This window comes from Aquila chrysaetos, chromosome 23 (genome assembly GCF_900496995.4).
Source record: "Aquila chrysaetos chrysaetos chromosome 23, bAquChr1.4, whole genome shotgun sequence".
NCBI lineage: Eukaryota > Metazoa > Chordata > Aves > Accipitriformes > Accipitridae > Aquila > Aquila chrysaetos.
Window position 1 is genome coordinate 10,617,501 of NC_044026.1, and position 13,322 is coordinate 10,630,822.

At 41.7% G+C, this 13,322-nt stretch overlaps 1 protein-coding gene across 4 annotated transcripts in view; it reads right to left on the bottom strand.

Annotated features, from left to right (window-relative positions):
- CYFIP1 (cytoplasmic FMR1 interacting protein 1) overlaps positions 1-13,322 on the bottom strand; it is an 83,797-nt gene that overhangs the window by 56,421 nt on the left and 14,054 nt on the right. For all 4 annotated transcript variants that reach the window (XM_041119537.1, XM_029998634.2, XM_029998633.2 and 1 more), the window contains exons 2-7: positions 5,847-5,970; positions 5,582-5,671; positions 4,107-4,184; positions 2,908-3,009; positions 1,506-1,687; positions 39-135 (exon numbers count right to left, since the gene is read on the bottom strand). In XM_041119537.1, the coding sequence (XP_040975471.1) occupies positions 39-135; positions 1,506-1,687; positions 2,908-3,009; positions 4,107-4,184; positions 5,582-5,671; positions 5,847-5,963 (666 nt within the window). In that variant the 5' untranslated portion in view covers positions 5,964-5,970. The remainder of the gene's footprint in view (positions 1-38; positions 136-1,505; positions 1,688-2,907; positions 3,010-4,106; positions 4,185-5,581; positions 5,672-5,846; positions 5,971-13,322) is intronic.

The window sequence follows — 13,322 nt, forward strand, 5'->3', positions numbered from 1 at the left end:
AGCATTAGGTACTTTGCAAAAAGACAATTAAAGCTTACTTGTGTTATCTTGTTGTGGTTGGCAAGGAACATGGACAGGTTCTGGGATTCTTGAATGGACTGAGGATCTGCCATTTTCCGCAGGAACTGAGCAGCTCTTTGAAAACAGAAGAAAAAACTGTATTTCTCTTCAGCAGGACTGCTTGTAAGCAAATCTGTCCCCTCTCAATAGAAACACACTCATTCCCAAATCTGCCAGGGCAACTCTAAGGTGTCAGCAGATCTTTAAGTGCCAGTACCATGGCGTAACATTCACTGCTCGTACAGGATTGTCACCCTCAGTGCACCTCCCACCTCCAAACTCCTGAATCAAGCAGAAAGAGAACTTGGCAGACACAGTCAGTACTTTTTTGCCACAGCTTTATAAATGTGAGTTATCCAAACACAGGCTATGGACTCAACAAAACTGTGTCAAGAGCCTGTTTCATGAAAGATAAAGGGAAGGCTTTTTAGGAAAATAGCTGAAAAGAAAGGTGAAAGTTCACTATAAGAGAGATATGGCCTCAATTTATCCCAAATGAACTGTCTTCTAATCCCAAATCCCCCACTGCACCCTAGTTAAAAGACCCAATCCGACCCAACCCAAAAACCATTGGGTATATCCCTCAAGTGATGAGGGCAGTGATGGTTCTATAGACCCAAGGCACACAACAATCCAGGAAAAGTCAGCCTTCCAGAAAATAGAGTTTGTCCTCCAGAAATACGCATCCAAAGAAAAAAATGCAAACCAAATAAGTTTAAGAGATCTCCAGGCACAACAACAACTACAAAAGGCAACTACTGGTAGAGGTAGAAATTATCTCTCATGTAAGTGGAAGCAGCATAGATAAAACTGGCTAGTCATTGCCTGAATGGTTTTCTTTATGAAAGATCACAGATGCTACAGCTGGCATACAGACTGTCTTCCCCTGCTGTTCTCACCACCATGTTCGACAAAAGATACCCGATACCATCTGGCATCTCAAGCAGAAAAGTTGGCCACTGATATTCCACCCTCCTCCCCTCCCTGCTACACCTGTGGTCACGACGACCTCAAATAGCAAAGCTGAAATGTCTTAAGAACAAGTGTAAAAACTTTCAGCTACAAATGTCAAAAGTGGATGCCTAGGATAGGATAGGATAGACTAGGAGTGGCACAAGCAACCAGAAAGCCAGTTTCCTCTCAAACTTAAGAAGAAAAGCTTTACTGAGCAAAGTATATTAACTATGTTTAGTGTACACCAAGACAGAAGTATTTAACAGCTTGGCATTAAAAGGCAGAACAACCTTTTGCTGCTGGAAGAACAGGATAAAGAAAATAGATTTACTCAACTGCCTAACTGCAGTCAATGCATCCCAACCTGTCCCACACACGAAGGGACTACTTTTGAAGAGAAAGCTGTCAGAAAAAGAGCAACTGCTGCCATCTCGTGGGAGGCCTCTATCCTGGCAGCAGAAACCCGGGTCCTGTCGCTCCTTGCCACTTACCGCTTATAGGCTGAATGGTCGTTCTTCACACTGCACTTCATATTTTTCAACTCATCCAATACTGCAAACATGTTGATGAATTTGCCCAGCGTGATCAGATATGCTTCAGACACAAAGTCCTTCCTCCTCTCTGCATGGCACAAGCGTCTCACCTCCCCACAAAATCGTTCAATTGCATTTCTCTAATGGGGAAAAAAAGAAGAAAAAGGGAGTAAAGGCCATGGCATTTCCAGGAAAAAAGCTTCATCGCATAACTGGGGCTGGTCCAATGAAAAGCGTCACTGAAGCAGAAAAATGTTTAAAGCATGCAAGGCTAACAAGGCATCAGCACAGGCTTTTCAGCTCCACCTTTGTGGACTTGCTGAGTGCTACAAGTGTCACCAGTGATTTTTGCCACAGAGCCTGCCTGGCGCAAGAGGCAAGGTTCTTTGCAGATTAAAGTCATAAAAGTTTAAAATCCCTTTGAAAAAAGCGATTTCACGCTCTTTAGTGAGGAAGTGTATATGCATTAAAAAGCAAATTATAGGTACATTCCCTTAAAACAAAAAAAATCCACAGCGCACTGTACATGCCAACTCTCAAAACCATCTTGGCACATGTTTATTTGAGGGCTTATTTCCAAGCACACGTCAGTGACATTTGAGATGGTGATTACAAGTACATAAAAGACAGCGACTTCAAATGTAAAGAGGAATCTGTTCTGACTTTAGAGCACTAATCTCCTTGAATGAAAGGAGATTGTTTGTACCCAGTAAGATCCGCCAGTTGGGGAAGACGACAGGAAATACTACATTTCATTCAGTCTCCTCTTCCTGTGTGCTCCAGGGCTTGCAGGCTCTAGCTGCTCTGGCTCCCTCCAAATAATGCCTGGAAACATCCTCAGTCCATTGAACCAGATGGCAACCTTCCAGCAGGGGAGGAGAAGGCGAGACAGACTGCTATTCTCCAGCGCCCGTGTAGCTCGGGTGGCTGGCAGGTCACAACAACTGGGTTAGCTTGCCTCAACTATGAATTTCCATAGCAAACTTGCACCTGCTGCTCTGGTGTCCAGACTTGTGGATCCCTCACTTCCCAACAAATGGTTTCTGTGCCAAAATGCTTTTATGTATACATGTGAAACATATTATATTTCTATTTCCTTTCTTCCTAGTGCCAGAACTGTCCCCACGTGCTCTGTAGGGACCATATGCAATTACCTTGATTTTATGCTGAAAGTCTTAATGGAGATTGCCTGAAGTTTCCAAGATAGGCATTAGAAATTCTGCCCTTCTGTGAGACAATATGGGGTTTTTTTTCAAAGTATAATGACTAGGTTCAGTATCTGAGCACACAAGATCAAGCATACAAAATAGGAATATGAGAATACAATCCTACTGACAAATTTTGTTTCCATTCCTTTTACCTGAAAATACATAAAATTCATCAGTTTTGTGACTTCTGGCTCCAGAACTTCTACAGTTTTCTCATAAATTTCTACTCTGTTAGGCTGCTCGTTGCACTTGACCTGAGGACAATTAAAGAGATCATTACACTTGGAACTTTTGCTCATAAAGCTTCAGAAACTAAGAACCTCAATGGCAACTTGCGAAGACGTATTATCATCCTAAAGTGACAAACTTAAGGCATAAATTGCCAGTTTGGGTAATTTTATGCTAGTCTTCTAAGATTAACTGTGTGAGTAAAAAAAAAAAAAAAAAAAAAAAAAAATCTAAGATTTTTCTCTGTATTACCTCACAGCAAATAATTTAGTTTTCAAACACCTCTGTATGGTTAGGACAATATTCTTTCCACATTATTAAGCCACTTGCTGAAAGTCATGCACTAAAATAGGGCCAAAACCAGAAATAAAAACAGATTACCTGATTTCCACTCTAAATATTTAAACGACAGGATAAGCCTTCCTTGCATTTCAGTACAAAAATAATTAAATTACAAACTCTTATAAAGCAGGCAGGTGTCAGCTCATGGTTACAATTTTGTTCCATTTTCTGATGCATCTTTACATTTTTCCCACCCCACTCCTGTACAAACATTCCCAGACACTTGAGGCTGCCTATGGACTTCTCACCTATTCACAGGGGTTTACTTTTGTATACAGATCAATAAAACATTGTGTAGCTCTCACATTCAGAAAATTACTACATAGGATGTCTAGAAACTTAAATGTTTAACCTGAATTGTAATTATTACACGCTATGCCACCTGTTAAACCTGCTTTGAACTTAAGTGTTAAGTTGGGGGGGGGTGTCCATTCTCTTGAAAGAAATTAATTAAATTTTGACCTCAAACAGATCTGATAATCAAAAATTTTGCTTCTAGAACACATTACCCCTATACTACTCTTGAACTAATCAGTAAGATTAACACAAACTCCATGAGGTATTGCTATAGCTCTGGAGGAAAAAGGCGGAAAAAGGAAAAAGACACACAGCAACTGGTCCCCAAGTGCTAAAAGACAGTATGGCGTGCCCAGCTTGCCTATTCGTGAGTCAAAGTAGACTACATTTCGTAGCTCCTTGATAAAGCTATATCCATGCAACTCCACACCAAAACAAGACAGAAGTTCACATGATGCACGACAGTTTAATTTTCGTCCTTTACCTGAGGAATGGCTCTTGAGCAGCTTCTCCATGTGTATAACATGACTGCATATTCCTGACCCTCTTCTAGCATTTCATTCTGTAAGACAGACACTCAGCATAATTAGGCATTGTAATACAAAAGGGTTAAATCCACTTGTCTTCCATCATTCCAAAACCTTGTCCAAACAAACCTATGATGAATGTATATGTACAAACACAAATATATTGCAAGCTGAATGATACATCAACTGTATGTATGAAAAATAATATTACCATAATTCATATGCTCAGCTGGCATATTACATGTATTAGAGCTGACCAGCTCCTGAGGTCCAGCTTGGCTATAAACCAACAGCTAAAAAAATAATTTCATTTATTCTCAGTCATGTGTTTTAGCACCCAAACTATTTCTGAGAGAATTCACATCATCCTCTTAATACCACGTAAGCCAACAAACACCCACTAGATCACTAATCAACAACTGCAGCAAATACACCTACCTAATGACAAAAAATTATTATCTCCCCAGATCAGATTGGTTTTTGTGTTGTTCTTTCTTCCCCAAAACTAAAGACACTGTGATCTATAAATAAAAATGCTAATCCGAAAAGGGGTGGTGGTCTTGTTTTTCTTTTTAAGGTTGGGTACTGCAAGTGGAATGGTCCAGGTTGAAAGAGTCACCACAAGCAGAGCAATATCCTTTTTTTACATGTCAAAGGAGAGGGCCCACAACATCCAAACAATCAAAACAGGTTAAGGAGTCGCCAGATAATTTTAAGAGTAGATTGGTGTAAATACACATAATTTTCAGTAGCATGTAATCAGGTGCTTAACCTGCCCATTCCACTGTTTGTGAATTGACTTCTAGAATTACAAGACATATCACTCCTCATTTTCCAGGAGTGCCATGAAATGACAAGTTCAGTACAGACCAGCATTCACAGCCTGCAATTTATTTGTATCCCAAAACAGCAACACCGCCAGCAGAGATGGATAGAGTTACTAGTACAAAGTCTTATCTTATGTTGTGGAACTGTTAAAAACCACAGAATACCTTACACAAAAGCATGCCAATAAACCACTAACATACACACAGTGAGGAAGCCAACAAAAACCCTTCAACACCACTAAACTGACAGAGAAGTAGTGGAAATTTGGGGAGGATGGAAGTAACTTTTCACTCAAGTTACAGCAGCTACCTGTCAATACAACCAACTCACCTCACAATACTGTAAAAATGCATAATGAAAGCAAGAAACTTTTGAGCAACATTGGCTGATCAAGGAGAAATACCATTTTAAAATTATCAAGAAGTACATGTATGAAAAAAGAGAAGCCACAAACTTTTTCAACTCACTGCCTCCTGGAAGTGCTGTAGGCAACCTGGTTTGTGGTTTTCTGTGACCACAAGTCTTACAATGAAATGCAAGAAGACATGTTCCTCTCCTTTTGTTCCAAGTTAACACAAAAGTATATATCTGAACATCTACCTACCATGCTAGAATGGACTGTAGCTTGCTCAATGTATCTTGCAATGCCAGTGACAAAAGCATTTCTGTCTTCAAAATTAGTGTTGAAGTTTGGCTGCAGAGAAAGCAAAATGCAGAATTTAATCCTTGGTAAGGAAAAGAATTTCATATATATTTCAAATATAAACATGCTTTGGGTTTGGTTTTGCATTTTTTTTTAAAAGTACATACTCTATTTCTTAACAGCAATGGGAAATGGAAAAACTCTTTTTCCTACAATGACAACACACCTGGTAAAGCAGAGATGATGGCGGCGGTTCAATACATGGTTGCTGATCTGGCAATGGTAATTCTTCCAAGAGATCCACATTGGACAAGGCATCCTCCAGTGTTACTTGAGCAGTCATTTTGCACCTGGTTAAAAAATACATACATACATAAATGTATACATACATACGTATAACTTTTTATATATTATTATATACACAGAAAACAATTGAGTAGTACGAAGAGCAGGGAACTACTGATGCTGTGGGAAATGTGCAGTTTCCCTTCAACCACACCAGAAGGGAAACAGTCAAAACTGAAACCCAGCTGGTTTTAGTATACAAGTTTAAAAAAGACTTTTAGGACTAACACCCACCTCCTTACTTTTATGAGTTGAGCAATGTTTCTCTTCGCCAAGGCTGCACACCAGAAATACACACAAGATAGAGGAAAGGATGACCTCTAATGAACAGTAAAGAAAGGAAAACTACTATGTACCCTTCTCTGGTTAAGCTAGAAGGAAAGTTATTCTATGGTCTGCTTCAGTTACAATAAACACAGAAAAATCCTGTAACAAGCAGAGGTATAAAACTTTCCTGTAAGGTTTCAGTTTTGAGCCAACAAGTCTTCAAACCCTTATGCACAGATACTACCAGCCCATCTTCAGGAGCCTTGGCTGTCAAAAGGTGCCAGCAGTCTCCAGTGTTTCATGTCCTAGGACATCCAGATCCGCTTTGAGTGGTTAGTGATAGAGAGGCACAAAACTCCTCAGGATCATGGCGATCTCCATACACCTTCAACTGCTGCCACTGTATGGGGGTTTGAACCAAAAACAACTACAAGAAGAAATTTTAGGAAGAAAGTGTAGGGTGGAACAACTCAATCATCCACTTTGTATAATGATCTATTCATCCTCCTAGGTGGAGTAAAAAATTCCTCATTTTTAAGGTAACACCTCTAATCAAGCTGTCTCTTTTATTCCATAGGGCTTTGCAGGTTACTTCCCCCCACTTAGAAGAGCAAAACCATGCACCTACTATGAAGGGTCTGAGCGCTGCCCTTGGCTCTAACCAGGAGTACAGGAACACCCCCCGAAGCACAAGTGCCTGCACCCCGGAGGAACAGGGCTCTGCCTGGCACATGTCACCCCCGTGGAGACCTGCCATCCCCACAGGCGGGGGGAACGGGCAGATCTCGCCACAGCTTTGCCGAAAGCTCACCGTGAGAGAGCCGGGATGGATTGGCAATCCCCCCACTTGCTGCACTTTTAGTGGCCTGGCAGAAAAACCTCCTCGCTTTCTCTTACCGAATTATGGTTTCCTGTGGAAAGCCCCACAGAAACAACAGCTTTACCTCCAAGGAAAGGCTCAGCTGACAAAAAAAAAAAAAAAAAAAACCAACCAAAAAACCAAAAGCCAAAGCAAAGGGAAGGAAGCAGCCAGAAGTGATCACCTATCTTCCTTCAGAGACCAACCCTGTGTCCCAAGCTATCACCACAAAGCTAACACAGCACGTACAGAGAGAGCTTGCCGACAACTTTAAACAACCACCATCAGCAAGGTCCACAGGCCTTCTGCTTCTTGAAACCCCAGCCCCAACCTTGCTTCAAGCCTGAGAGTATGAGTTTTTGTTAAAATAAAAAAATAAACAAACAAACGCCTATATTGTGCAATTTGTCATCCCTGCCAAAAAACGAGGAAGGACTGGACTGACAGGAGTGCCGGCTGGCAGACCTGCACCAGGATGCTTGCCCAACACCTACCTACACCCAGCTCAAGCTCCTTTACAAGAACCACAGTTATTCTCAAATTAGAGACCGGCAAAAGCCACAGCGTCCTACCTTCGATAAATAAACAAACGCCAAAAAAATTCCACGTCTGGGCAAAAGTCCTGTGAGGAGGTCAGACTGTCAACAGTTTTACCCTAGAGGAAATGGAAGACTGTTGCCAAGAAGTCGGAGCATTGCAAATAAACAGTATTTTCATTTTTGGTCTGAGTACCTCTAGATCAAGCTTTAGCTAAAAAAGAAAACAATGCAACACTTTACATAGGTTAGTTTAACCGAAAGGCTCCTTCCAGCTTGAAACTCTTCCTCCTCTCAGCCTCTCTATCAAAGCAGAAACACCTGGCCGCGCAGCTGCTCCGAGATGGTGGTGGGACCAATGCGCCCATGGCCCTCTCCTCCGCTGCACCGCAGGACAGGCAAACAGCCACAAACCGCAGGCTCCAAGCAAGCACAACAGGGGTCTGCTACAAAAAATGCTCCACCTGTGCTTCAAAAACCATGGTGAAAAATGGCTGCCCATTCTACACCAAAAATCACTGCTCTTATCCACATAAAGGGGAGCTGTCATTGAGTGCAAGAAAAGTATCAACACCCTCTCCCCAATGCACACATCTTCCTTCTCCTCCCAAAACATGGTCCATTGATGACTCAGGTCCCTGCTGCAGGAGAAAGCCAGGCATTCATAAAAGCCAGGCTCCTGACTTCCATTTCCTCAGCACTACAAGGAAATATTCTGAAGATATGGCTCTTAATCGCCATACATGCTATTTCAGAAAGCACGCCTGCATGCTTTTGGCCTCAGTATTTACAATTGCACAGGGGTTATCCTCCAGCATCAGCTTTCTATGTTCAGACAATCAGACATTAGACTATCTGGATTTTTTTTTAATACTGGGAAAATAATTTAAAAATAGAAACCAAAGCATAAGCAAAACCAATATCCCATCTCACACTGCCATCTATTTAATAGCACACGTCTGGGAAACCCCCGTTAGCAGGCCAGAGGCACAAGCTCAGAAACAAAAGCTTCCTGCTGCCCTCTGGGCTGTGAAGAGGAATACGGGAAGGCACATTTTTCCAAGCCCTTCGGCATGATTTCCCAAAGACAGATCAGCATTTTTTTGAACCAGGAAAACATAAGTAATAGGGTGCAGACTGTTACAAAAGCCTTCTTGGTTTAAGGTCACTCGCTGACAGCTCCCCTTTGTAATTTTGCCAAAGGGTAAAGGTATCCACATGCCTGGTGTTTCGTTGGCCAAGTTCAATGTTCCTGTTCAGCTTTTTACTCTGGTACCTAGCAAGACACGAGAGAGGAAGCAACTCCTTCCTGCCGAGCTTTGGCACGTTTGCAGATGTTGCAAGGGCATGATTTGCGCTTCCCCCCTGCCCCCCGAGAAGGGAACAAAAGAGGTTTGACAACAGCAGTGGCGTGGGGACAGCCAGAGCTCAGCTGCACTCACGCCGTGTTAGCCAGGAGACAACCTCCCACAGCCAGGTGACACCACCGCACAGTCCTTGCCACCTCCTCGACTGATGCGGAAGCCCTGGGACCAGGACAGAAAAGATTTCCTCGAAGTTCGGAGTTTTTCCCCTTTCTTTTTTGCTGCTGTTGATAATAAAACAGCTCCAGAAGACAAAGGCTATTTCTAATGTACAGCGACGGAGGGCTGGCAAAACCAGAATTTTTTCCCCCACTATGTCTCAGAAAAATTAATTTAAGAAAACTAAAATTCCCAAGACACAAAATTGGATAGATTTGCCTCCTTAAGAGTCACTCACTATGAGTTGTTACAGGTGAAATTACTGGGCAGGAGCACTAATATTTTAACAGACTCCCTTTTGGCAGACAACATAAGAAACTTCAAAGACTGACTGAAAAAATTCAGAAGCCACAGTCTGATTAGGAGTTTACTTAAACAAGAACAAATTAAAACACTGTGGTTATACTGATAATTATAGTTATACTAGTAAATTTACCCAAACTGTGAGAATTATTTTCTTACTAAATTCCTGTGATGATGTGTTTTCAGCTTTGTACCTTTTTCTGGGGTTTTCCAGATGGTTTTTCTCAGGTAGAAGACATGTAAGAATTACTTCTGAAATAATCCTCTTTTGTTATCTTTGTATCATGACCCATCATTATAGCAGTAAAGTCAAAATGCACTCCAGGAACACATTTTCCTGGACGTACACAACTTAATTAAAAACCATTAATTATCTGACATCAGATAATCACACAGAGAATCACATTTGCCAACAAGCTGTTTTGCTAAATTTTGGTGTCATGAGCACACCCAGCTTTCTAAGCAGGAAACAGCAGCATCTGTGCTGATTTCAGCTCCCTTTTCTGGATTTCAAAGCAAGAAAATCCCTGTCTCCTGCACAGACAAGTTTCAGCCTTACAGTGCCAAGTCCCACTGTGTCCAAGGACCAGAGGTGTCAATCACAGGGTTTTTAGGGAAAGTGGGTAAGTTAGTGCAAGGCCACTGACAAGCTTAAATTAAGATATTCTTCTTTTTCTTCAGTCTTGAAGGAGATGAGCACCAGCTGGGCCTGACCTGCTCAGAAAAGCTTGTGCTGCAGAGAAGCTTACTGAGCTGCCTGCGTTGCTTTTTGTCCACAAGAAAAACAAAACAAAAAAAGGCACCAGACCTTGAAGTCACTTTAGCATTGTTTACATTTTGATTCAACTTCAGAGCTGGCTTATTATTGAAACATATTCAGACAAAAGATTCACCAATCTTTTTTAAAAGTCATAATTCTGTACTGTTGTTCACAGCCATGCAACTGCATGGTATGCAGTGACCTGCACACAACATTGCTCTGGTATTTAGAGGAGATGAGTGTCAATCCTAATAAAGACACCATTTCCACATCACCATCCTTACAGAATAACGTTGAAGTCTTTGCAAAAGATCTACATTTTTAATTCCAAGCATGTCAGAAAATGCCAAGCATGTATCTCTCAGCCTTTCTCCTTTAGGCCTCCTGAGGTGTCAGACTATTTGGAAAAAAATACGAACAGGAGCGAATCATGGGGAAAAGTCTTTTGGACAAAAAAAGTAGAAAAGTGACCAGAAGAAATAATAAAAAAACAGAAGGTAAGGTCTGAGAAAGCAGAAAGTAGAGAGCATTAACTTCAGAATCACTGTGAGAGAGGCCTGCTATCATACTATTCAACTCTCAAGCCCAAAGTTAAAAAACTCCCCCAAATTCCAGGGAGTTAAGTAGTTATTAAAAAAAAAAACTTTGAATTTTAAAGATTTCTTCCAGTGACAGAGTAAAGCAGGTCAGATTATTTACCAGAGAGAAGATCAAAAGACAACTCCGGTGCTCAGTCTATAAATAGTTAAAACAGGAAAACGATGCTTGATGATAGGAGATAGTTCTTAAACTTGTCAAGCAGCAGCACACACAATTCAACAGATGTAGCTAGTAATTAAGTTAAAAAAAAAAAATACGGGTAAAGCAAATGAACTTAGGTAACCGTAGGTTTCTTGAGACCTTGTTATAAATACAGAAATTACCACGCAGTTCCTCTTTAGCCTCTGCCACAATCATTTGGCCAAGACTTCCCCAGGAACAGCCTCTAATGGCCTTAAGAATCTATCCCACTAAACTTTAAAAAGACACTGATTGCCAACATAAAAAGTTCAACCTCAAATAACTGGTCTGAGCAATATCTACTTACAGATGAAAAATAAAGCCCTTCACTACAAAAATTATCAGATGAAATTCTATGGCTGTGTTAGATGAGATCAGAGGAGATGATGAGGGTGGTATCATGTCATCACAAAACATTTTAAAAAAAACAAAAAGTATATTGAGTATCCTGAAAATATAGAGGGAAAGAACGGGAAGTAACTCCTTGGAGAGGTGAAGGCACATATGCCATTTAAATTAATTGCAAACTGGCATTATCCCCTGGACTAAGATTTTCAAGTGACCATTCCCACAGAAAACAGATAAATAGTATAAGTCAGCCCTTTGGTTAAAAAAAAACAAACTAGAGAGTATCAAGCTACAGCAAGAGCAACTTTTCTTCAGAAGACACTAATTTGAACTATTACACAGAGGCATTCACTTTGTGTCAATCCTTGCTCTCCTTTTTGGAAAAAGGAGTAACAACATTAAACTTCCCTCAAATAAACAAAAATAATTAAAACCTAAATCCCATAGCTGACAGCTGTTTTTTTTTACTTTGCATCAGTCACTCAAAGATTTGATACCCTGGGAACACCTGAGCACCCTCACCTTGAAATTTTTAAGGATTTATCTTCACACAACCGTCCAAGTGGTAAGCCAGCAGTCTTCCCGCTTGAAACATGGTGGATTGCAGCAGGTAATGATCTGGACGCAGTGACAATTTCCAGGTGTTTTTTGCTGTCAGCTCCTTACAGCACATCTTTTGCCATACTGCTGCATACCGGAAAGATCAGGCGATGGACATAACTGGGTCTATCGCTATCACATGCTCACCTCGTGCCCTGGAAGGTAAACTTCCACGAAAACAAAAGGAGGGTTTAGCTGATAGCACGGCAAGTGAAAGATCTGAGGAGTGAGCAGGCCATGCGCGGAGAGGGAACCCCTCCCCAGCACCGATACCACCCATGGAGGCACGGCAGCCAACCTTATTGCTCGAGGCACTCAAGCTGAGGAGGTGAGCAAAGGCTCATCTCATTTAGGCAACAGCTCAGCTGCTCATGGAAGATGATTTCCTTTTACCATTAACCTCTGATTTAAAAAAAAAAGAAGTATGAAAGAAACAACGTAAAGGATCTGCACTTTTTTCAGCTGAATTACCAGAATGTCCCCAGCAGTCTGAGAGTAAAACAAGTGTCTTTGCTCAGCTGGGTTCAGTTGGGTCCTCAAACTGCCCTGGCATGAAGGGCTGCAGTAAGCTAGTAGTGGTAGATGAAAAAGTGGTGGATGAGATTACTTTCCTCCACTCGTTCATCCCACTTTTCGGATGGACTCTGAAAATGGGTGCTGAAAAATGAGGGACGTCCCATCTGCTGCTGAACGAACCGCCAGCTGCCTAGGCTATCCCCACGGCAGCGACAGCAGAGCAGACCCCTCCTGAGGTCCTATCCTCTTCAGAGCAGCCCACCTACTGCTGCTTTCTCTCTTGACAGACCCCCTCCCTCCCTGCCCTAAACACACACCCCACCACCTCCAGCCGCACTTGGCCAGGCAGGCGGGAAGAGCTAAATGGGCAAAGAGTTAAGCCATGCTGAATCTCAGGGTGAGAAGAGTCAGAGAAGCAGCATCGCTGGCTAACATCCCACGGTAATTAACGAAAAACAACAGGGCACAGGGAAACACAAGAGTGCAAGTGCTTTTCCGGGAAGAAAGCATAAAACAAAGTCACCATTCAGGTGCAAAAGAGAGGGCTAAGCACTGAAATTATCATAAATTCTTCATTTTTACAAAGCCTATGGGTCAAATCACAGGGACTCATTTACTTCACCATTCTCTGACACCAGTATCTTAAATACACATCCCAAAAAAACAAAATTAAGAAATTCTCCAAAGCTTATATTTTCAGTCATTTAACCACAAGCTCCAAGAAAACCTGAAGTTTAAAAGCAGCGTGGAACCACTCAAAATGCAGACAGTTACACTTCAAACGGCCTGAAACAGTTTAGGAAAAACATATCCTATGGCCACCATAACTGCCGGACAAGTTCCCACTGCTCAAGAGGAGAGGTTG